Genomic DNA, 24,616 nt, shown 5'->3' with positions numbered 1-24,616 from the left:
AGTTTGCCGATGACACAACAGTGGTAGGTCTGATCACCGACAACAATGAGACAGCCTATAGGGAGGAGGTTAGAGACCTGGTCATGTGGTGCCAGGACAACAACCCCTCCGTGATCAAGACAAAGGAGATGATCGTAGACTACAGGAAAAGGAGGACAGAGCACGCCCCCATTCTCATTGCCGGTGCTATAGTGGAACAGCTTGAGAGCTTCAAGTTCCTTGGTTTCCACATAACCAACAAACTATCATGGTCAAAAAAAACTAAGACAGTTGTGAAGAAGGCACAACAAAGCCTATTCCCTCTCAGGAGACTGAAAATATTTGGCATGGATCCTCAGATCCTCAAAAGGTTCTACAGTTGCACCATCGAGAGCATCCTGACTGGTTGCATCACTGCCTGGTATGGCAACTGCTTGGCCTCCAACCGCAGGGCACTACAGAGGGTAGTGCGTACAGCCCAGTACATCACTGGTGCCAAGCTTCCTGCCATCCAGGACCTCTACATCAGGCGGTGTCAGAGGCAGGAGGCCCTAGAAATTGTCAAAGACTCCAGCCACCCTAGTCACAGACTGTTCTCTCTGGTACAGCATGGCAGACGATACCGGAGCGCCAAGTGGAGGTCTAAAAGGCTTCTTAACAGCTACTATCCCCAAGCCATAAGACTCCTGAACAGCTAATCAAAGGGCTACCCAGACCCCTCTTTTCGCTGCTGCTACTCTTTTGTTTATACTCTATGCATAGTCACTTTAACTCTACCTACATGTACGTATTACCTCAATTACCTTGACTAACCGGTGCTCCCACACATGGACCCTGTACTGGTACTCCCAGTATATAGCCTCACTATTGTTATTTTACTGCTGCTGTTTAATTATGTGTTACTTTTATTTTCTATTTTCACTTTTCACTTATCTATTTTTTACTTAACACTTATTTTTATTTGTTTTCTTAACTTCTTAAAGCGTTGTTAGTTAAGGGCTTGTAAGTAAGCATTTCACTGTAAGGCCTGTTGCATTCGGCGCTTGTGACAAATATTTTTGATTTGATTTATCTCTGTCTCTTCTCACAGAGGCTGTTCAGAGCTGTACCACATGCCCCTGGTGGACTATAAGAACCACAAGGAGGGGATGCCCTATGAGTTTAAATTCCCCTTCCGCAGCAACAACAACAAGTGGCCCCGCACCTCCTCCAGCCCCCAGAGCCGCACCACAGCGGCCCTGGGGGGGACGCTCATCAAGGCCCCGGCTTCAGAGTACCAGGAGCCAACCGGAGTCATCCCCCGCAGTGTGTCCAGCGACGGGCGCCCTCTCAACCCTAAAAGGTAAGAGAGCCACCCTGGCTAATAATATGATATAATAGGCAAGATGTACAAGCTTTAAGCTTAGTAGTGGAATCTGTTTGCTCTGTATCCTTCAGGTATTCCCCAGGGAATGATAACTATGCCCTGGCTTGTTCCATCGTGATGGGCCGCTCTCCACACACCCGCAAAGCCCCTACCAGCCTCTCCTACATAGACACTGGGAGCGCAGGCTCCAACCACTGGAGACAGAAGTCCATGCCAGACGGGTGAGAGGTCACTCAGGCCAGAACAAACCTGGGCCAATTTATGGCCACATTCAGACCACACCCAGATCATACACAGATCGCTGTAGGGTTTCACTTAAATTGCTCTATTTTCAGATGTAGTCTGTATTCACTGTAATTACTTCTTTGGGAGTTATCCAATAATAGAAAGGAAATGACTAAATGATATGTTATCATTATATGTCTCGTTGATATGTTGTACTCATCGTGGCAGAGGTACTCCTGTTTTGTTCAGTGAATGATGCAGCTAGACATGATGCCGTCTTCTTCCATCTATTTTCTAGGTTTAACAACAATACCCGCCACTCCCCTGTGTCTACTGAGCATCAGGGAGTGAGAGAGGGGTCTAACGAGACTAAGCCTGCCACTGGATGGCCCCAAGCGGTGGAAGGGGAGGTGGCCGACAGGGGGGCTGATAGAGCAGGTAAGAGGACATGCTTTAGAACAGTGTCATTCAAAGTCGTGGTCACGACCCCAGGTACCGCAGTGGGGTCACCAAAATGATAGTTTTTGAGAAAGATGATATGAAACATCGAATTGTATTGAGTAAATGCATTTATTGGTTTATTTTCATTCTGATAAGAATGAAAATGCAATTAAGTTATTTTTTGATAAAAAAATTCGAAATGTACCGATTTTAAGGTTGTGTCATTAGATTGGGCGTGGGGTGGGGGTCACGAGAACATCTTGGGGAAAAATGGGGTCCCCAGAAATTTGCTGAAAATCTTTGAATACCACTGCTTTAGAAAATGCCCAAGTCATGTCTCTGGTGTTTTGGGTGATGCAGATGATGAGAGTCAGAGACAGGAATAGCTCTCTATGTTACTGGTATTGTTATCTGTGTCTCATTCTGCTGTTTGTTCCTGTCCCTCCCAGACCCAGCTGTATCCAAGGCAGTAACTCGTCTCCAGCAGCAGGAACAGGGGACACACCTGTCTCCCAACAAGAACATCAAGGTGAGGTACCAGGCTCAAATATGACCAAATATGACTTCTAACATGCTGACCAGACCGCTTGTGCGCGATCAGGACAGGATCAGGACACGTAGGTTGAAATATCAACTATATTAATTTGGGGACAGGTCAAAAAGCAAACATTTATGGCAATTTAGCTAGCTAGCTTGCTGTTGCTAGCTAATTTGTCCTGGGATATAAACATTGGGTTGTTATTTGACTTGAAATGCACAATTACCTGAAATTAATAATTATGTTAATGTAATATTTCAGTTTTTTATTTGTAATACATTTGCCAAAAAATCTAAAAATCAGTTTTTGCTTTGTGATTATGGGATATTGTGTGTAGATTGATGAGGGATTTTTTTTATTTTATCCATTTTAGAATAAGGCTGTAACAAAATGTGGGAAAAGTCAACGGTCTGAATACTTTCCGACTGCACTAGCTTGGCAATGTAGATTGTTGTCTATGTCAAAGTAGTCTTTATTTACTATGATCAAACAACCAGGATGTGACTGTAGGGTCTCTGTCTCTACAGGTGGAAGCTTCCTACTCCTCCAGCCAATCAGGCAGCAACACACTGTCCAGTAATGCCTCCAGCTCTGCCCACAGTGATGAAAAGTGGTATGAGATTGGCTCCAGCAGGACAGGGGTACGGCCTGACTCAGAGCTCAACGGCTACCTACAGGGGGCATCCACAGACAGCGGCATTGATGCTACCTCCTACGGGGCCACAGGGTCCGGGGGTTCCAGAGCCAAAGATCGGCTGGCCCAAGAGACCTCTCCTTCAGCCCCAGACTCCCCCAGCCCCCCAGGGAGCAGCGCATACCCAGCCCAGAGCCCCCTTGTGTTCCCTCCAGCCCCGGACAGTGGCTCCTACACCCTCAGTGATGTTGCGTCCCACTCCAGGTGTGTGTGCCTCCCTGTGCTGTGCTACCCCACATGAAAAAATACTATAGTGTATACTATGGTAGGAATACTATAGTATTCACTGTATTGTTTTTGCTGACTTTACTGCAGTATTCACTGTTTATTTATTTTTTAGAAATGATTGAACCTTTATTTAACTAGGCAGTTAAGAACAAAATCTTATTTACAATGATGGCCTTCACCGGCCAAACCCGGACAATGCTGGGCCAATTGTGCGACGCCCTATGGGACTCCCAATCATGGCCGGTTGTGATACAGCCTGAATTCGAACCAGGGTGTCTGTAGTGACGCCTCTAGCACTGAGATTCTTAGTGCCTTAGACCGCTGCGCCTCTCGGGAGCCTGTAGTAGTGAATAATGTAGTATTTACTGCAGTTTACTGTAGTATTTGTAGTTTACTATAGTATAAATACGGTGCTTTGTGATTGTGTAGGCTACTTTGTGCGTGATTTCTCAGTTGATGGGGCTCCCAAGTGGCTCCCGAATGGCACAGCGGTCTAAGGCACTGCATCTAAGTTCTAGAGGCGTTACTACAGATCCTGGTTCGATTCCAGGCTGTATCACAACCGACCGTGATTGGGAGTCCCATAGGGCGGTGCACAATTGGCCCAGCGTCGTCCGGGTTAAGGTTTTGCCGGGTTAGGCCGTCACTGTAAATAAGAATTTGTTCTTAACTGACTTGCCTAGTTAAATAAAGGTTAAATAAAAATATAAATATTATACCTGCATATACCCTCCACTACAACACTGGCCCTTTATGCACTCTCCTACATGAGTGTGTTGGTATTATGGTATATACCTGCATATACCCTCCACTACAACACTGGCCCTTTATGCACTCTCCTACATGAGTGTGTTGGTATTATGGTATATACCTGCATATACCCTCCACTACAACACTGGCCCTTTATGCACTCTCCTACATGAGTGTGTTGGTATTATGGTATATACCTGCATATACCCTCCACTACAATGCACTGGCCCTTCCACTACACTCTCACTGGCCCTTTATGCACTCTCCTACATGAGTGTGTTGGTATTATGGTATATACCTGCATATACCCTCCACTACAACACTGGCCCTTTATGCACTCTCCTACATGAGTGTGTTGGTATTATGGTATATACCTGCATATACCCTCCACTACAACACTGGCCCTTTATGCACTCTCCTACATGAGTGTGTTGGTATTATGGTATATACCTGCATATACCCTCCACTACAACACTGGCACTGAGATTTTTACTCTGCTGGTCTCGGGAAGAAATTAAGAGTCCTCACTGTCCGACACCGAGTCAAGACCGAGTACAAATGTATCTCGAGACCGGTCTCGAGCACAACAACACTGCTACAGTGTGTAATATAGCATACTACAGAATTCTATAGTAAGTACTGTAGTATTGTATAGTAAACTGTAGTAGTTTTTCATGTGGGACACTAGAGTTCTATTACAGTCTGCTCTTTATGCAGCCAATGCATTTCCTCTCATGTATCAATGTTTCGTTAAGCAGACAGTGATGCTTTGTAGTCCTTATATATCCCCTATTGTCCCAGATGGAAAACTCCCAAGCCTTGCGGTTTGGTGGTGAGAGGTAGCAAGCAGCAACCTGCTGTGTGTGTGTGTGTGTGTGTGTGTGTGTGTGTGTGTGTGTGTGTGTGTGTGTGTGTGTGTGTGTGTGTGTGTGTCAAATCAAATCAAATCAAATCAAATTTTATTTGTCACATACACATGGTTAGCAGATGTTAATGCGAGTGTAGCGAAATGCTTGTGTGTGTGTGTGTGTGTGTGTGTGTGTGTGTGTGTGTGTGTGTGTGTGTGTGTGTGTGTGTGTGTGTGTGTGTGTGTGTGTGTGTGTGTGTGCACATGCGTCTGTGTATCTGAGTGTGTGTGTTTGTGCACATGCGTCTGTGTATCTGAGTGTGTGTGTTTGTATGTGCGCGTGTATGTGTATGCGTGCTTGTTTGTGTGTGAGCCAGGTTCTCACAGAGAGAAAGAGAGCACTTGAAACACTGTGGAATGCTGAATGTGAGAGCTCAGCACTGTTAACACTCCTAAACCACAGTTCCTTTGAGTGAACAGAGCATTTCCTCCTCTCCTCAGCCTCTCCTCTGTGGCTCTGAAATAACTCCACCAGACTAGTGACTGTTTTATTGTACACACAGCATGTCTGAGGAGGGAGACGCTCGCTTTCATGTCAAACTGGGGAGAAATGTTGTTTGAAATGTTAACATGGAAGAAGTCCAAGGACACTCTGTCCTATTTCTTTTTCTTCATGAATTTAAATTCTAATCTCAAGATGTGGAGACATCAGAGATGTCGTGTGTGGGGAAAGTAGTCACAATTACCATATGTTTTTGAAATATTGTACAGAAATGTGTTCATAGATGAGTGCACATTACAGAAATGTGAAGTGAAACACCGATGTAATGGTGTCTGCGAGTTATGAATACATTAGTATAAATATACCTATACTAACCCATATCCATGTTTTTCCGTACCAGTACTCTGAGCTCGGGCCAGTCTGGCAGTCCTATGGGTCCAGGCTGCAGTCCCAGCTCCTCCCAGGAGGAGTCAGCCCTTGCCACCTCCCCCACCTCTCAGACCTCCCTCTCCCCTGGAGGCCCCAAGAGCTTCTACCCCCGCCAGGGAGCCACCTCCAAGTACCTGATCGGCTGGAGGAAGCCTGGAGGTACCATCAACTCTGTGGACTTTGGCAAAACACGCAAGTAAGCATGGGGTGCAGTAGAGGAGGAATGTTGAACATACATGTGTTTATTGACACGTCACTGAGGCCATTACACTGTGAGGGGTGTAAGTCATGTTGTGAAAGGATGTTCTTTCCCTATTGAAACAAATCTTACTGTTCTAGATTGTTGATGTTAGAGAGACTTGAGATCTGAGTCAACTGAGAGGAGATGCCTTTCCCACTTGTTGTGGCTCATGTTTTGTTTATAAACGAGTACAACACTCCCACCATGTGGTTGAACCGAGAACTGCAACCTAACACTGCTGGTCTTTGCACGCCCTCTTTCTCAGACGTCACCAGAGTGATGGGTTGCTTGGTGGCCAGCCCCAGCTCAGGGCTCAGCTCAGGGCCCAATCCCCCCAGCGTGTCACCACGTCCAGCCTGCAGGAGGACCTGAAGAAACTCATCACCCTAGACAGCCCCCCACCCTCCTCCCACGACCAAAAGGTAGCGGGCAGCACTGCTCTGTGTTAACAGGCAATGTCACCATCATCCATTTTACCATGATAATTGTCAAATTGATGAGAACTCCCATGGAACTTCCAGAGTAGTCGATATGCTGTATTTGCTTGATGAATCCAAACTCCCTCCCCTGCTTTGCCACATACACTGGTCAACATGCTAAAGGCTAAATGCTGAGTTTATGGGGTCAATCAGCAGCCTCACATTGCTCCTCTCTCTCCCCTCATTCTCTCCAGCCCTCTTTCCCCGTCCCCCCTCCCAGCCGGCGCTCCTTGCAGAGGACCCTGTCAGACGAGAGCATCTACAGCGGGCAGCGGGAGCCCGCGTTCAGCGGGCACAGACAGACACCCAACGACCTGCTCTTCAGCTGCTCCACCATACCCCGCTCGCCCACTGCCCGCCACGCGCCACCCCGTCAACCCTCACACAAGTCTCTGGGTTAGCCTCTGATTTTCCTGAAAGTAATCCTTGAGTAAAGCCAATGCCTGTTTATCCTACATGGGCTCCATCTAAAACCAGAGGAGCACAGTTTATCATAGTGTCGTAGTGAAGCTGCATTTCAGTAGTTTGGTGGTAGATGGAAGACCGTGTTGCCCAACCGAGTCCTTTGTCCTTTGAAGAATGTCTCTTCTGGTAAATTGGATACGTTATAGTAACGTTGTTGTGTGGTAGACGGAATACTCTGTCTGTTCCTTCCTAACCTGCGTTTGCAGCTGCTGTTGCTAACTCAATGGCTAGGAGGTATCACTTCTGTAGTGAATAAGAGTTCAAAGTTCATACCATTCGCAACCAAAGCTCCGCTGATGTTGGCTTCTTTCTGTAGTTATTATCTGAACCATTCTGACATCGGACCGTCGTCCTCACGTCCTCGGAACAGGAGGTTATATTGTCGTCAAGGCTTTATATAGGAAGGGAGAAAAGGGGTGTGTTTCATAGTTTACAACCTATATCTCTTCACGTGGGCGGGCCACTGAGTAAGGCCTAATTCACTCATGAAAACCCAAATCTCACATTTTAGAAGCTAAAATCACCTTTTATCCCATCACAAATAATTTCATATTGAAACATTTAAATTGAACAACAATTCCATGTGAATCCGATAACTCTGATGTGTAGACTTTCCACTGTAGAGTTTATGTCATCTTATCATTGATGAGAATGTCTGAGATGACAACCGAACTGACATCATATTCATTAAGTACCACCGCATATGTTCAATTGGTCGGATTACCAGAATATAGTTAATTTCCCCCCACCTTCTGACGTTCCCAGAATCTCTATGTTAACCAAGGTGTTTGCAAATGTAACATCAGTAGGGTAGAGAGAGGAAAAGGGGGGGAAGAGGTATTTTTGACTGTCATAAACCTACCCCCAGGCCAACGTCATGACAATAGACTGTATCAGTGTATACTTATGTCCTTAAGTATGGGTGACTCTAAACAAGTTATGTGTAATCTTTTAGTATGTACTTTATTTGAAACCTGTCTCCACTTCCTCTGTTCTAATCTGCTGTCTCTCGTCCCCCCGCTCCTCTTCCCTGCAGGTGATCTATGTGAGTCGTCCAGCCAGGACCAGGGGGGTAGGAGACAGCAGCTGGGGGACCCATGCCTCATGCCCCTGCCTAACTCTGGAGCTGACCGTGCTCTGGACTGGTCCAACCTGGTGGATGCTGCCAAGGCCTTTGAGGGTAGGCAAAGTAAGCTGGAGATTTACTATCTTTACCAACCAGAGGGTAGCAGTGCCCTGTCTTTTCCTGTGTGTTGTCAATCTGAGCTGTAACTGAAGCTGTAACTGTTGTGTTTTTCTCTGTCTGTCTTCAGTTCAGAGACTGTTATCTGTTAATGATGGGAGCACCAGCCCAGAGGTCACAGCCCCCAGCCCCCAGCAGGCCGAACCCCAGGCTTCCCCACAGAGAAACACCTCGCCTGGGTAAGACCCACTTACCTACTACATACCATGCACCTCCAGAGAATTTTGTAGACATAGGTAGGGCCTGGAGCTTATCCTAAAACTTGGGCCAGGTTTTTTGCTGGCCAGGCAACATGATTATGAAAAACTCCTGGCCCTACTCCTAGGCTCTAAAGCTGTGGCTTGCTACACCTCTTGACTATTTTAAGCCAATATGCCCCAGGTCATGCTAGTCTTATTATAGTTTAGAATATGGTAGTTAACAGTGTCCCCCGTCCCACAGTGAGAGCCCAGCTTGTCTGATGGAGAAGGTGAGCCAACTGGAATCCATGGTGAAGCTGCTGCAGGATGATCTAAAGAAGGTGAGACAAGAAACAACCAGGTCTTCAGCACCGGAAGCTAAGCCTTAGCCTAGCCATCTCTACTCTACTGTTCACTTCTTACTAAACCTGGTGCCCTTTCCCTAACAGTGGTTAGAACAGTAGAAAGACCAGTTGAAAGAGCAGCCTTCTCAGTGTGGAAAGGTCAAACAAGGGTGTAGTGTGGATCCAGTTCTCCATATATCAGTAGTGCCCATTCGGCACAGGTACTTACTACTCTGCCTTTTGGTTATAGCTGCCCTGTATACATCTCCTGAGGACAGTATTAGAGAGTAATGAGAGCCTCCCACTCCTCTGTGTTAATGATGACTCCCTGTGTGTGAGGACAGTACTAGAGAGTAATGAGAGCCTCCCTCTCCTCTCTGTGTTAATGATGACTCCCTGTGTGTGAGGACAGTACTAGAGAGTAGTGAGAGCCTCCCTCTCCTCTCTGTGTTAATGATGACTCCCTGTGTGTGAGGACAGTACTAGAGAGTAGTGAGAGCCTCCCTCTCCTCTCTGTGTTAATGATGACTCCCTGTGTGTGAGGACAGTACTAGAGAGTAATGAGACCCTCCCACTTCTCACTGTGTTAATGATGACTCCCTGTCTGTGAGGACAGTACTAGAGAGTAATGAGAGCCTCCCACTCCTCACTGTGTTAATGATGAATCCCTGTGTGTGAGGACAGTACTAGAGAGTAATGAGACCCTCCCACTTCTCACTGTGTTAATGATGACTCCCTGTGTGTCCCCAGGAGAAGGATGCCAAGGTGTCCCTGCAGGCCCAGATACAGAGCCTGAGAGAAGACAACCAGCGGCTCCAGGAGGAGTCGTACAGCGCCTCGGCCAAGCTCAAGAAGTTCACAGAGTGGGTGTTCAACACCATCGACATGAACTGACTGATCCATGTGCTATTGGGAGGAACAGCTGAACACACGTGACCACAATACACTCAAACTCAAACTGATTCACACTATGGGGGCTCAGAACCACAGGACTTGCTTCTTTGATTTCTTCATGAGAACTGATATTCTGCTATTGACATGGACCGATTCACAGTGGATGTAAATGCTGTATGATCAACATGAACTGTTGATCCCATCATGATCGGCCATTATTCTTCAACACGGTGGATCTGTAGTACCACCACCACTAACGACTCAATGAGAGGTGTTTTAAAGGAGGAGATAGAGAGACAGAGATGACCAGCATGCAGTCCTTTCTTTAGGATTTGCTGGCACTATACTGTAGTGTCCCTGCATGTCTGACAGAGATGTATTAACTTCCCTGGGCTATGCTGTGGAACCTTCTCATGTTGACCTTGTCCTTCAGATCCTGCTCCTTCATACTGTACTCCTCTCCCCAGTGGAACAAATTGTCCATTGTAGGACAGCCGTGTGTTATTTAAGACATTCCCAGCAGGGAACAGTTCAGAAATGTGTGTTGCATTCAGTTCATACACATACACACATATACCTGTTTGTTAACAGGTTCACAGCGCATTTAAGAGATTGCGAAAGTCCAAGTTGCATATTGAAGGTTTGAGTGATCAGATGTTATTTTGTTAGCAATTTATGGAAAAACACGACGGGGCTGTCGCTTGTCCCCTAGAATGGAACTTGTCCCTTTCAGTACAAGTCTAGAAAGGAAATGACAGGCAGTCTCTTGGCCTGTGTACTGTGTATTGGATATAGTTTAATATTAGTACTATTATGGTCGATGCCTCTCAGTGATGCCTCTCCCATTGATCCTCCATAAAGGGATGTAAAACATGTTATAGGGGGTTGAGTATACCTCACATACAGTACTGTACATGACTACAGCTAGTTAACTGATGAAAAGTACTTAACGTGCCACGTAAAAAAATATACAAATGAAATAATATGGGTGCCATAATGACGAGAATAAGCTTCAAAATTCATCATCGACCAAAGCTGTTCAACAATTTATTTTGTAAATATATATGAGCAGAAATGTTACCACTGCAAAACACCTTATATTGTTTTACCACTACACACTATGACTCTCTGTGGACTGCGCTCATTTCAGGAGGGTAAGATGGGCTTACTGGATACAGTAGTTCCAGAATGTACTATTGGTTATTATATCAAAACAACTGGACTGACTGGGTGGATGACTGGAAGACCAGGCGTACTGTTCAATTCACTTCTAACTGATGATACTGATTCTACTTGGTCTATTTGATTATTGGTATGGTCCCATCCTCGCCTGCCTGCTGTATTGGATCCACAGTGCCACCTAGTGATGATAACATGTCGTTACATGGAAATACGTTCCATACCTGATCCACAGCATGTTACAAAGCCCCTGGTGCCACATGTATGTCATCCTGTTCTACTCTCTGTCGATGAAATCGGTACTGTATGTCATGACACATAACGATTTTAAGTAAATCCTGAAATGCCAGCTACAGTCATCGAAGTCTATTAGTAAGTAACTTGGTAGCCCCTCCATGGCTACAGTCAGTTGTACTATTAAAACCCCCACACTTCCCCTTTGGTTCCCATTCTGTACAACCTGTATATATATCAACGGATTCTGACGCTCTTCTTGACATGTATTACAGCATGTGATGATGTTTCCTTTGAGCTGTGATGTGTAAAAATGTTTATATCTATTAAAGATATTTTGTTCAATTGTATCTTTTGTAGTGATGCCTGCAGACCCAGATGCAGGTTTGGTATGTATGATGTAGCGGCAGTACAGGCTTCCACTTAGCTTCCGGGAATCCTTATAGATTATTATTAGGTTCTAGATTATTACCTTTATGTACGTTTTCCCCCCAGCAACAATGCATTGGGCTTATGAACAAAAAGCTACACGGAGCCTATGGAGTACAGCACACCCCATATCTTCCCTGTTGGAGCATGACAATAGAGGATAACCCACCGAGGTGTTACCAGGACTTGACAGTCCAGTGGCAGCCTCAGGAGTTTCATACAGGAAAGTCATTTGTGATATTGATATTGTTTTAATATTGCACCAGGTTTTTCATGCAAGAAACATATTTCTCATTGAGATGAACCTGGATAAATTAAGATTAGATACAGGGGGGAAAAAACTAAAGGGACCATATTTTTCCATTTGTGAATCTACTGGCGAAAAATGTTCTCCCTGCTGAGTTCAGAGTTGTTGACTTCCCCAGATGTTCTCTCTAGGTCCTAGGACATGATTTAGAACACTCTGTACTGTACACAGATCAGAACCAGTCCCAGTTTACTGATCCTGTTGATTAATGCAGCGAGTCCAGAGAGGAGCAGAGAAGCAGAAGAGTTTGGGGACGTCATATTTCACAAATGAAGAACTGTTTGGCCTTTACTGCTATAGCCCATAGAAACACATTGAATAAGCCTTCATGGCAAAACACAGTCAAAACATAAATCATAAGGAATAAGGTTTTTAAGTGTCTGTCGTATACCGAAGAGGTATAAGAAAGCTCAGGAATTATTTATATATTGTTGACACATATCTAACCCTTGTTTTGGGGGGCACAAAACTACTTCCATTCATTTTTTTTTCCGGTACCGGGTTCCCTTCAGATGAGTCCCATGACACTTGTGGGGGTCGTAGAACAAAAAGGAGTACACCATTGTGTTCGTGAGAGTCTCCCCTTTCCACTGAGTATATTGTAGGCCAAACCGGATGCTATAGATGTTTTCGTGAAACGAAGCCCATACAAAAACAAATATATCTAGCTGAAACAGATGGATTTCGCTGGAGATCTTTTTATCATGTTAATTAAATGATGCACGAGCCTAGCCCGTCTTAATGGTACATTTGACTGATGTACAGTGCCTTCAGAAAGTATTCAGACCCCTTGACTTTTTCCACATTTTGTTACTTTACAGCCTTATTCTAGAATTAATTGAATAGTTTTTTCCCCCTCATCTACACATAATACACCTTAATGACAAAGCAAAAATAAGTTTAAAAAAATACAAATGTAATATCACATTTACATAAGTATTCAGACCCTTTAATTAGTACTTTGTTGGAGCACATTTGGCAGCGAATACATGGGGTATGAAGCTACAAGCTTGGCACACCTGTATTTGGGGAGATTCTCCCATTCAATCAAATTTCAATCAAATGCATTTATAAAGCCCTTCTTACATCAGCTGATGTCACAAAGTGTTGTACAGAAACCCAGCCTAAAACCCCAAACAGCAAGCAATACAGGTGTAGAAGCACGGTGGCTAGGGAAAAACTCCCTAGAAAGGCCGGAACGTAGGAAGAAACCTAGAGAGGAACCAGGCTATGAGGGGTGGCCAGTCCTCTTCTGGCTGTGTTGGGTGGAGATTATAACAGAACATTGGGACATAGAACTAGCATCTCTGTTTTGTCCGAGTTTAAAGTAGAACATTTGCCGCATTCCACTTCCTTATGTCTGAAACACAGGCTTCCAGGGAGAGCAATTTTAGGGCTTCACCATGTTTCATTGAAATGTGCAGCTGTGTGTGAAAGTTAACATAACAGTGAAAGTTAACATTGTGTTTCCGAATGACATCACCAAAACAGTAGTGGTCCTAAAACGGAGCCTTGAGGAACACCAAAATGTACGATTTGTCAGAGGACAAACCATCTACAGAGACAAACTGATATCCTTCCGACAGATAAGATCTAAACCAGGCAGGAACTTGTCCGTGTTTACCAATTTGGGTTTCCAATCTCTCCAAAAGAATGTGGTGATCGATGGTATCAAAAGCAGCACTAAGGTCTAGGAGCACGAGGACAGATGCAGAGCCTCGGTCTGACGCCAGGTCATTTAACACCTTCACAAGTGCAGTCTCAGTGCTATTATGGGGTCTAAAACCAGACTGAAGCATATTTTGTATACATTGTTTGTCTTCAGGAAGACAGTGAGTTGCTGCGCAACAGCTTTTTGAAACATCTTTGAGAGGAATGGAAGATACAATATAGGCCGATAGTTTTTTAAATATTTTCTGGGTCAAGGTTTGTCTTTTTCAGGAGAGGATTTATTACTGCCACTTTTAGTGAGTTTGGTACACATCCGGTGGATAGAGAGCCATTTATTATGTTCAACATAGGAGAGCCAAGCACAGGAATCAGCGCTTTCAGTAATTTAGTTGGAATAGGTTCCAGTATGCAGCTTGAAGGTTTAGAGGCCATGATTATCTCATCAATGTGTCAAGAGATATAGTATTAAAAAACGTGTGTCTCCCTTGATCCTAGGTCCTGGCAGTGTTCTGCAGACTCAGGACAACTGAGCTTTGGAGGAATACACAGATTTAAAGAGGAGTCCGTAATTTGCTTTCTAATGATCATGATCTTTTCGTCAAAGAAGTTCGTGAATTCATCACTGCTGAAGTGAAAGCCATCCTCTCATGGGGAATGTTGCTTTTTAGTTAACTTTGCGACAGTATCAAAATTGTTGGATTGTTTTGGATTTTTCTTATTTTCCTCAATGAAGTTGGAAAAATAGGATGATCGAGCAGCAGTGAGGGCTCTTCGGTACTGCATAGTACTGTCTTTCCAAGCTAGTTGAAAGACTTCCAGCTTGGTGTGACGCCATTTCCGTTCCAATTTTCTGTATACCAGAGAGCTAGTTTCTTATGACAAATGTTTTTTGTTTTTAGGGGTGCGACTGCATCTAGGGATTTACGCCAGGTTAAATTAAGTTCCTCAGTTAGGTGGTTAACTGATTTTGTACTCTGACATCCTTGGGTAAGCGGAGGGAGTCTGGGCATCTAGGAATCTTTCGATTGTCCGAGAATTTATAGCACGGCTTTTGATGACCCTTGGTTGGGGTCTGAGCAGATTATTTGTTGTGATTGCAAACATAATAAAATGGTGGTCTGATAGTCCAGGATTATGAGGAAAAACATTAAGATCCACAACATGTATTCCACGGGACAAAACTAGGTCCTGTGGCAGTGAGTAGGTCTGGAGACATGTTGGACAAAACCCACTGAGTCGATGATGGGTCCGAAAGCCTTTTGGAGTGGGTCTGTGGACTTTTCCATGTGAATATTAAAGTCACCAAAAATGTGAATATTATCTTCCATGACTATAAGGTCTGATAGGAATTCGGGGAACTCAGTGAGGAACGCTGTATATGGCCCAGGAGGCCTGTAAACAGTAGCTATAAAAAGGGATTGAGTAGGCTGCATAGATTACATGAATAGAAGCTCAAAAGATGAAAACACAGTCGTTTTCTTTTTTGTAAATTGAAATTTGCTATCGTGAATGTTAGCAACACCTCCGCCTTTGCGGGATGCGCGGGGATATGGTCACTAGTGTAACCAGGAGGTGAGGACTCATTTAACACAGTAAATTCATCAGGCTTAAACCATGTTTCAGTCAGGCCAATCACATCAAGATTATGATCAGTGATTAGTTCCTTGACTATACCTGCCTTGGAAGTGAGGGATTAACATTAAGTAGCCCTATTTTGAGATGTGAGATATCACAATCTCTTTCAATAATGACAGGAATGGAGGAGGTCTTATTCCAGTGAGATTGCTGAGACGAAAACGCCATGTTTAGTTTTGCCCGACCTCGAGGCACAGACACGGTCTCAATGGGGATAGCTGAGCTGACTACACTGACTGAGCTAGTGGCAGACTCCACTAAACTAGCAGGCTGGCTAACAGCACAGACCTTTGGGTTCTTGGTCACCTCCCTGACCAAAGCCCTAGGAAGAGTCTTGGTGGTTCAAAACTTCTTCCATTTAAGAATGATGGAGGCCACTGTGTTCTTGGGGACCTTCAATGCTGCAGAAATAGTTTGTTACCCTTCCCCAGATCTGTGCCTTGTCACAATCCTGTATCGGAGTTCTACGGACGATTGCTTCGACCTCATGGGTTGGTTTTTGCTCTGACATGCACTATCAACTGTAGACAGATGTGAAAGGTGTGTTCCTTTCCAAATCATGTCCAATCAATTGAATTTACCACCGGTTGACTCCAATCAAGTTGTAGAAACATCTCAAGGATGATCAATGGAAACAGGGTGCACCTGAGGTCAATTTCAATTTTGGAAAAAGTCAAGGGGTCTGAATACTTTTGGAAGGCACTGTAAGTGGGAGATGTTTCAACTTTACAGGTCATGGCCATAATGCAACACTGTATGGAGGGAGTGTGGGGGATTATCATATTGCCAGATTACTGTGGTTTATGTTTTACTGTAAGCACTCCAACAAATCAAATCAAGTGTTATTTGTCACATGCTTCGTAAATGTGGTGTCGACTAACAGTGAAATTCTTACTTCCCAACAATGCAGAGAGAAAGAAAATAGAGAAATAATAGAAAAGTAAAACACGTAATAATATATAATAATATAATAATATATTAATAATATGTTAATAATAATATGAATCACAGCACAGTGGAAAAATATATGGCAAATAGAAATCCAAAATGGATGGTGTTGAAAGATAGATGGGAGGGGTTGAATGGAGCTGAAGGGTGGGACTAATAACAAGATAACCAATGTAAAACATACGGGGTCTGTAAAATGTATATAGGTTCAGAAATGTTGTGAAATAACAGTTACAAATAGAATGGATGGATATCAGAAATAGAGGAAGGACTAAAAACAAACTAAATATAACGATTGTAAAATAGATTGTGTCTGTAAAATGTGTATAAGATGTATAAACTGAAGGTAGAAGCCTAAGTGTTATTGTTTATTAGTTTACGCCAATTGGGGGAAGGGCGGTAGGGTTTGCGGGGAATAATTAAGGTATATTAAAAAAAAAGTATGTCTATATAGGTACGTGTATGTATATATGTGTATATGTATGCATATGTGTATGTGTATGTATATGGATATATTTACAAAAAAATATATATGGGGGATTTGAAATGATGCAGACAATTACATTTATGCAAGCAACAATCTTTCTGCAATATTAAGCTGATCCACCACTTTAAAAAAAAATACTATACTACTATATATATATATATATATATATAATATTAATAATAAATACAACAATGCGTAACAATAACTTGGCTATATACACAGGCTACCAGTACCGAGTAGATGTGCAGGGGTACGAGGTCATTGAGGTAGATATGTACATATTACTAGGAATAAAGTGACAGACAATAAACAGTAGCAGCACTGAGTGTGATGATTCAATAAAGTGACAGACAATAAACAGTAGCAGCACTGAGTGTGATGAGTCAATAAAGTGACAGATAACAAACAGTAGCTGCACTGAGTGTGATGAGTCAATAAAGTGACAGATAATAAACAGTAGCAGCACTGAGTGTGATGAGTCAATAAAGTGACAGATAATAAACAGTAGCTGCACTGAGTGTGATGAGTCAATAAAGTGACAGATAACAAACAGTAGCTGCACTGAGTGTGATGAGTCAATAAAGTGACAGATAATAAACAGTAGCAGCACTGAGTGTGATGAGTCAATAAAGTGACAGATAATAAACAGTAGCTGCACTGAGTGTGATGAGTCAATAAAGTGACAGATAACAAACAGTAGCTGCACTGAGTGTGATGAGTCAGTAAAGTGACAGATAATAAACAGTAGCTGCACTGAGTGTGATGAGTCAATCAAGTGAGTGCGAAAAGGGTCAATGCAGATTGTCCTGGTAGCTATTTGGTTAACTATTTAAGTACCTATTTAGCCACCTTATGGCTTGGGGGTAAAAGCTGTTCAGGGTCCTGTTGGTTCCTGACTTGGTGTATCGGTACCGCTTACCGTGCAGTAGCAGAGAGAACAGTCTATGACTTGGGTGGCTGGAGTCTTTGACAATTTTTAGGGCCTTCCTTTGACACTGCTTGGTATAGAAGTCCTGGATGGCAGGGAGCTCGGCTTCAGTGATGTACTGGGCCGTACGCGCTACTGTAGCGCCTTGACGTCGGATGCCTAGCAGTTGCCATACCAAACTGTGATGCAGCCAGTCAAGATGCTCTCAATGATGCAGCTGTAGGACTTTTTGAGGATCTGAGCGCCCATGCCAAAAAATGTCAGCCTCCTGAGACTGACGAGACCTTCTCGTGCCCTCTTCGCGACTGTGTTGGTGTTTGTGGACCATGAAGCTTTCAACCTGTTCCACTACAGCCCCATTGATGTGGATGGGGGTGTGCTCGATCAGCTCCTTTGTCTTGCTGACGTTGAGGGAGATGTTGTTGTTCTGGTACCAGACTGCCAGGTCTCTGACCTCCTCCCTATAAGCTGTCTTATCGTCATTGGTGATCAGGCCTACCACCTTTGTGTCGTCACCAAACGTAATGATGGTGTTTGAGTCATGCTTGGCCACGCAGTCCTGGGTGAACAGGAAGTACAGGAGGGGACTAAGCACCCCTGAGGGGCCCCCGTGTTGAGCATGGGTCAGCATGGCGACTGTGTTGTTGCCTATCCTCACCACCTGGGGACGGCCCAGCAGGAAGTCCAGGATCTAATTGGAGAGGGAGGTGTTCAGTACCAGAGTCCTTAGCTGAGTGATGAGGGCACTATGGTGTTGAACGCTGAGCTGTAGTCATTGAGCAGCAAGTATTCTCACATAGGTGTTCCTCTTGTCCATGTGGGAAAGGGCAGTGTGGAGTGCATTAGCGATTGCATCACCTGTGGATCTGTTGGGGCGGTATGGGAATTGGTGTGGGTCCAGGGTGTCTGGGATGATGGTGTTGATGTGAGCCATGACCAGCCTTTCAAAACATTTCATGGCTACAGACGTGAGTGCTAAGGAGCGATAGTAATTTAGACAGCTTTCCTTGGGGTTCTTGGGCACAGGGACTATGGTGGTCTGCTTGAAACATGTAGTTATTACAGACTGGGTCAAGGAGAGGTTGATAATGTCAGTGAAGACATTTGCCAGCTGGTCACAAAGGTTAATTAAGGTTATTGTCATTACATCTCAGCCCCAACGGGGGTGGGAGTGGTAATAGTATTTGGTTACCAGTACTATATGAGAATGTGCAATGTAAGCCCTCTGGGTTTGCTTTTCCTTCTACAGTTAATAATAGACATGCCACTTGCAGTCTGACATTACTATTTCACCAACATACAACAGCATTGATTACCTGACCGGTTTGCTTGTGTCTGTGAGCTTGTTTTCACACATTCAGATTTCTTTCTGATGATCTGAATTGTATCTAAAGTATCAAATCAAATTTCAGATCAAATTTATTTATATAGCCCTTCATACATCAGCTGATATCTCAAAGTGCTGTACAGAAACCCAGCCTAAAACCCCAAACAGCAAGCAATGCAGGTGTAGAAGCACATAGAAATGCTCTCTTTGACAGAGGTTTATCTGATAGAAGCAGAATGTATGCTTTATGTTTCAGAGTTCAGATGTGTCATTGGTTTCAGTCAGCATATGGAGTTCTTGGCTACAAAGGGAAGGTGTTAGTGTCACACCCTGATCTGTTTCTCCTGTCCTTGTGCTTGTCTCCACCCCCCTCCAGGTGTCACCCATCTTCCCCACTTATCCCCTGGGTATTTATACCTGTGTTTTCTGGCCTGTCTGTGCCAGTTTGTCTTCTTTGCCAAGTCAAACAGCAGTTTTCACTCAGCTCCTGGTTTTCCCCAGTCTCTCTTTTTCTAGTCCTCCTGGTTTTGACCTTGCCTGTCCTGACTCTGAGCCCTCCTGCCTGACCCCTCAGCCTGCCCCTGACCTCGAGCCTGCCTGCCGCCCTGTACCGTTTTGGACTCTGCCCTGGCTATGAACGCTTGCCTGTCCCCGACCTGCCTTTTGTCTATCCCTTGGATTATAATAAATACCAGAGCTCAAACCATCTGCCTCCTGTGTCTGCATCTGGGTCTCGCCTTGTGTCGTGATAGTTAGAGAGGAACGACAGGCACAATTAGAGTAGACCACCAAACCCAGCCTAGAACACGCTGTCCAGTGTGCTGAAAGAGATGGGGGTGGGCACACACACACACACACACACACACATGGAGTGAGGATAAAAGCTGCAATACAAGTACTGTTTGTATTCATATATGTAACCCGTTAACTGCTTCTGTGAAAAGTATTTGTGTGTGTGTGTGCGTGTGTACATGCATTCACAAATTGGCCATGCAATGTATTTCTGTGAGAATATTCCTCAGGGGACTTTTGGATCTAATTTATAGGATTAAAAAAAAGCTTTGACTGTTTTGGTTCGCTATTTAAGCATGATTGTTCCTGGAGAGAGGAGAAGAGAGTGTGAGAGAGGGGGGATGGGGTGGGATGGAGGGCAGTCTTTTGCCATCCTGGACAAGCACATTTTCAATTGGAATATGTTTTGATAGTGTATTGATGAAAATTTGAGAATAACTACAGTGCAGGATACATGTCAGTTCATTAAGTGACTGAAGTCTTAGATCAGACCGTTTAAAAACCGTTAGCCTTTGACTTGTACATTCATTTATGTGTGGTCTTGTATAGAATATGGGCTTTCAATTAAATGTTAATGAACATGTGGATTGACAACCTATACATTTAATTCTCTCCATTATCTCTCCATCTCTATTCCTCTAAGAGCTTATTTCACATTCACTCTGTACAGTCAAAGTGTAACTTGGCCTTTATTACAATTTCAATGTCCTCTTAATGGAATGATTCTTATTTTCAGCATCAGTGGGCGCTGCTGCAGTGTGTACCGCTCTCTCTGCTCCCCAGCATCCAAAGCTCTCTCACTCCATCTCATCTCTTCTCTCCCAACCATTCTCTCACTCAGGCTTTCTCTTTTCTCTGTCTTTCTCTCCTCCCTCTCTTTTTCACTTCATCTTCTCTTCCTCCGTCCCTCCCCCTTTCCCAACTCGATCTGCCTCTCTAATTCTCTCTCCCTCACACACACAGACACACACACACACAGGAAGAGAGGAGCACACTTTCGAGGCGAGGATCCCTCTGACTGCTCCGCTCCACTCCGTGCTCCCTCCCATGGCAGGCAGAGGACTGGAGAAGAGGAAGAATAGAGGAATACTGCAGTGACCAACCAGCTGCTCGCTCTCTCCCTCTCGCGGCTCCACTGCTTTCATCCACTCTTTTTTTCTTTTTTTCTTCCCCCCCGCCAATTATATCATGAACCTGTCTGCTGCTTGTTGATAAGGACAGCAAAACAGGGAGCAGTGGACAAGGCATTATTTTGTTGCTAAGGTAATGAATGAATGCTTCATTAGTTGGGAGATGTCAGGAGCATTGTATTGGCAGGCTGGTGTGGGTGAGGGGGATTGGCTGTGCATGATCAACTGCATGTCTGTTTTGTGCCTGTTGTACATCAACTCTTCCCAGCTCAGAGACTCCTGTTGAGGCTATAGGATTAGATGGTGAGTGTCAATGGTTTGTTAATCGGTTTGTTTTTGAGGGAATGCAGGAGTTATTTGATATATTGTCCAGCGGTGTGCTGATCTGCTTGTTGTGGTTCTGGGGCTGTCTCTGTCTGTGAGCATGGAGATGTCAGTGTCTGTATGTCAGTGCCTGTGTTCCATCCGGTTAACTCTAACACAGACATCTAAGGGACTGGTGTTCTGTGAGGTTAGATTTGCATGCTTGTAGGTGTCATATAATTCATACAGACTGTCAAATAGTAGGAGAAATTGATCAAATGATATGATGTTAACTTAGTTTATGAACTCCTGGTTACTTAGACATTCTGCTAATCAATGTGGGCTGCAGACAGCTCCTCTATCCATCATCATGGTGGCAATAACAACACTGGATCAGAAGGGGCTTGATAGCATCATCGTGTGCATGATTACTGCCTCCTGCTCCATAGCATAATGATCTTTGTGTGCTCAACAGTTGAAATCATTACTATGAGATACTCAACACAAACTTGCGTGTCTAGTGCTGTGCAGCTAGTCGCCTATTGAAGGTATTCAATCTCAATCCGATTCTCTCACCATTATAGTCTGTTTGTTGTGGATTACAATGCAGCAAGTGGCCACACTTCAAGACACAATTATGTAATTGTACTGAAACTCACTCACCAGTGGCTGCTCTCAGACAAAATGTTGTTTTACTGATTCATGCCTTGTATGAACACTTCATTTCATGTCATTTTGTAAAACATGCGCCCTGCTGTTTCAGAATGTAGTGTTTTCTTACACACAGTGTATCCTCCCTACAGATAAACCACAATAACCTAGGAGACTTTCCGGTAGTGGAACACAAATAGTTATTCAAATGAACAGCCCAGTCAGGCGTATGATAAGGCTTTTTATATATATAAAACTGTTCCTGGAAGCTTTATCCTCTCTGTCTGTTCTATGTAGGGCTACTCCAAAATTATGAATGTGTCAAATGATGTAATCCTCTCTTTTTCGCTGCCCGATGGATGATTACAAATGCTTATACCAATCTGATGCACACTACAACTCAACTGGAGGTGGATACGATTGTAGCCTTGTGAAGTTCTGAAAATCATTAGTTAAACAGGAGGGAGGGAGGGAGAGAGAGAGAGAGCTGTAGTGGGATGGATATTGAATGGAGGTCATGTATAATCGCTTACGGTAGAATTTTAATCCTTACATCATGAGAGTACACAGGACTGCCAAGTCTGATCTAATGTGAAGCGCACTGTGTGGCTAATGGTGTCTTAGCCGTGCAAATGGTCAAGGTTTTAACTATAGTGGCCTAGTGTATCCAGCGATATGCTTATTGCACATCACCTACATTTTACATTTACATTTGAGTCATTTAGCAGACTTTCTTATCCAGAATGACTTACAGTGCATTCATCTTAAGACAGCTAGGTGAGACAACTACACATCACAGTCGTAATAAGAACATTTTTCCTCAATAAAGAAGTTATCAGCAAAGTCAGCGCTGATATGCACAACACACTATCTACCTATTATCATTTCTATTTACAGTTTCCGACTCATTAATGTCCTGAACATCATTGAGTATCTATAGCTAATCAGTGGAAGGCTGTGCAATGCCCGATTATATATTATTGTTGCAAGGGAATTCTGCCACTTGGACTTACAGGCTTGACATTTTTCTTGGCTTTAGTTAGCTAGTTCATTGTCACTTCACTGTGCTGCATTACTGCCAAGGCTTTGTTATCGGGAGGTATTTTGAGAGCTGTTGTCACCTGAGAGAAGAGCAAATTATTATCATTTTTGTTCTTCATCTTTATGATTGCTTATTGGTACCTTCGTGTGTGTGTAAAATATTACTGTTCTCAGAGTTTTTTTATTCATAGACATTTATTTCAATTATAATGTTTTTCTGGCTGAAATGGAATGTTCATATCCTGTATATTTGACTGTGATATTTGGTTGTCTCACCTAGCCATCTTAAGATGAATGCATTTACTGTATGTCGCTCCAGATAAGAGCATCTGCTAAATGAAAAAAATGTCAAATGTTTTACATACAGATCTAATTTACCAACATTTCTGAAAATGGATATACAGTGTTTTGGAATGAAACTCTTCAAATATATCTGAACCAAGTGAAAGCATTGCTGTGAGGAACTATCAAAAATGGTCTATTTGGGCAACCTGAATAAATGAATATATACAGTATGATGAATAGTTTTTGACAGTGATGTTGGTCCTCTCCTCTTACTCCCCTCTGCTTCCTGTCTCTCTATGCCCATGCAGCCTCCTGAGCCTAGGACACAGCAGGCATGGCGGAGGCATCCAGAGACCTGGGACAACAGGGTGTGGGGACAACAGATCCTGAGGACTCTCCCAACATGATAGTTTATAGAAAGGTATGTGTTTCTCTGACAGCCCATATAACATGGTATAGGACAATTTTATAATTTACAAGAAGGTACGGACTCTATAAGTAAGCACCCAATCCATTGAAGACATGGAGCGATATCATTTGCCTGTTTCTGATGCAGATTGGTACAGTAATGAATCTCACAGTGGTTCCTGACACCTCTCTCCCAATGTCTAGAACAGTTCAATCTCAATGTCTGAACCATATGAATATGACAGGAAGAGCCACATCCAATGGCAGGTAATGGAACATGTTCTAAACCCTCTCTCTGTGGGTTTAGAACTCTGTGGGTTTAGACACAGTCAACTGACGGGACCCACAATGGCCACAATAACCAATAACAACAATAACAACCCGGCAGACTGTCTGCACTCTACAGCCCTCTGAAGTTTTAATAAGCTCTCCATCCGTTTGGGTTTGGGAGAGAAAAGTCCTTTATGTGTCAAGGGTAATTATACAATCCCTAAGGCACTTGAGTCTCAATGCCTGTCATTTGATTGGAGAGGAGAGAAGAGGAGAGGATGAGCTGCACCATGGGTAATGATGTAGTGTGGGACTCAGAGGAAGTAGCTGTTCCTCCAGGGTTGGGCTTGTCTGCTCTCTCTGGAGCCACTCGGCACAGGCAGGCCCATTCAAAAACCTGTCCCAATGTGCTGATGATGGAAAAACTAAAGCAAAGAGTTGACAGATCCAATTCCATTCTGTTATTTTTTGTCATTTTTGCTAATGACTATGTAAGAGTGGGGAGAGATAAACAAATGATTTGATAAAATAAATGGAGTCAGTAGGGGATGGATGATGACATGGTTCAAGAAAACATTTTTCACTGATTGAAGTTCTCTGAGCATGATTATAATGATAATGAAGAGTTGACATGATCCTGTGCCTTGTTCAGTGCTGAAATACAGTTCCTAGAATGACCACTTAGCCTTCAAGCCTCCACTTCTCCTATCCACCTGAATGAGCAGTCAGAACATTAGCAGGTTTAAT

The 24,616-nt window shown here is 43.8% G+C and overlaps 2 protein-coding genes across 7 annotated transcripts in view; both read left to right on the top strand.

Moving 5' to 3' along the window:
* The window catches only part of LOC112256673 (signal-induced proliferation-associated 1-like protein 1), a 79,005-nt gene extending 67,398 nt beyond the window's left edge, over window positions 1–11,607 (top strand). For 2 of the 3 annotated variants that reach the window (XM_024430081.2, XM_042325398.1), the window contains 12 exons: window positions 1,070–1,321; window positions 1,417–1,566; window positions 1,869–2,008; window positions 2,461–2,540; window positions 3,077–3,447; window positions 5,971–6,195; window positions 6,506–6,662; window positions 6,914–7,115; window positions 8,221–8,373; window positions 8,498–8,606; window positions 8,869–8,947; window positions 9,701–11,607. In XM_024430081.2, the coding sequence (XP_024285849.1) occupies window positions 1,070–1,321; window positions 1,417–1,566; window positions 1,869–2,008; window positions 2,461–2,540; window positions 3,077–3,447; window positions 5,971–6,195; window positions 6,506–6,662; window positions 6,914–7,115; window positions 8,221–8,373; window positions 8,498–8,606; window positions 8,869–8,947; window positions 9,701–9,844 (2,062 nt within the window). In that variant the 3' untranslated portion in view covers window positions 9,845–11,607. The remainder of the gene's footprint in view (window positions 1–1,069; window positions 1,322–1,416; window positions 1,567–1,868; window positions 2,009–2,460; window positions 2,541–3,076; window positions 3,448–5,970; window positions 6,196–6,505; window positions 6,663–6,913; window positions 7,116–8,220; window positions 8,374–8,497; window positions 8,607–8,868; window positions 8,948–9,700) is intronic. The other variant, XM_024430082.2, reaches the window with a different exon arrangement.
* Window positions 11,608–20,718: 9,111 nt separating this feature from the next.
* Window positions 20,719–24,616, top strand: part of LOC112256675 (regulator of G-protein signaling 6) — a 58,816-nt gene continuing 54,918 nt past the window's right edge. Inside the window, exons 1-2 of one of the 4 annotated variants that reach the window (XR_002954454.2) lie at window positions 20,719–21,044; window positions 23,500–23,612. Coding sequence is in view for 3 of the 4 variants with exons in the window: in XM_024430083.2 (XP_024285851.1) it covers window positions 23,526–23,612 (87 nt within the window). In the remaining variant the exon portion in view is untranslated. Of the gene's footprint in view, window positions 21,045–21,094; window positions 21,215–23,499; window positions 23,613–24,616 lie in introns of those variants that run through there. The other 3 variants (XM_024430083.2, XM_024430084.2, XM_042325396.1) reach the window with 3 other exon arrangements.

The sequence above is a fragment of the Oncorhynchus tshawytscha genome, linkage group LG08, assembly GCF_018296145.1.
Source record: "Oncorhynchus tshawytscha isolate Ot180627B linkage group LG08, Otsh_v2.0, whole genome shotgun sequence".
NCBI classification, from domain to species: Eukaryota; Metazoa; Chordata; class Actinopteri; order Salmoniformes; family Salmonidae; genus Oncorhynchus; species Oncorhynchus tshawytscha.
Note: the sequence above shows the minus strand (reverse complement) of the source record. Positions and strands in the feature narration are given on the sequence as shown.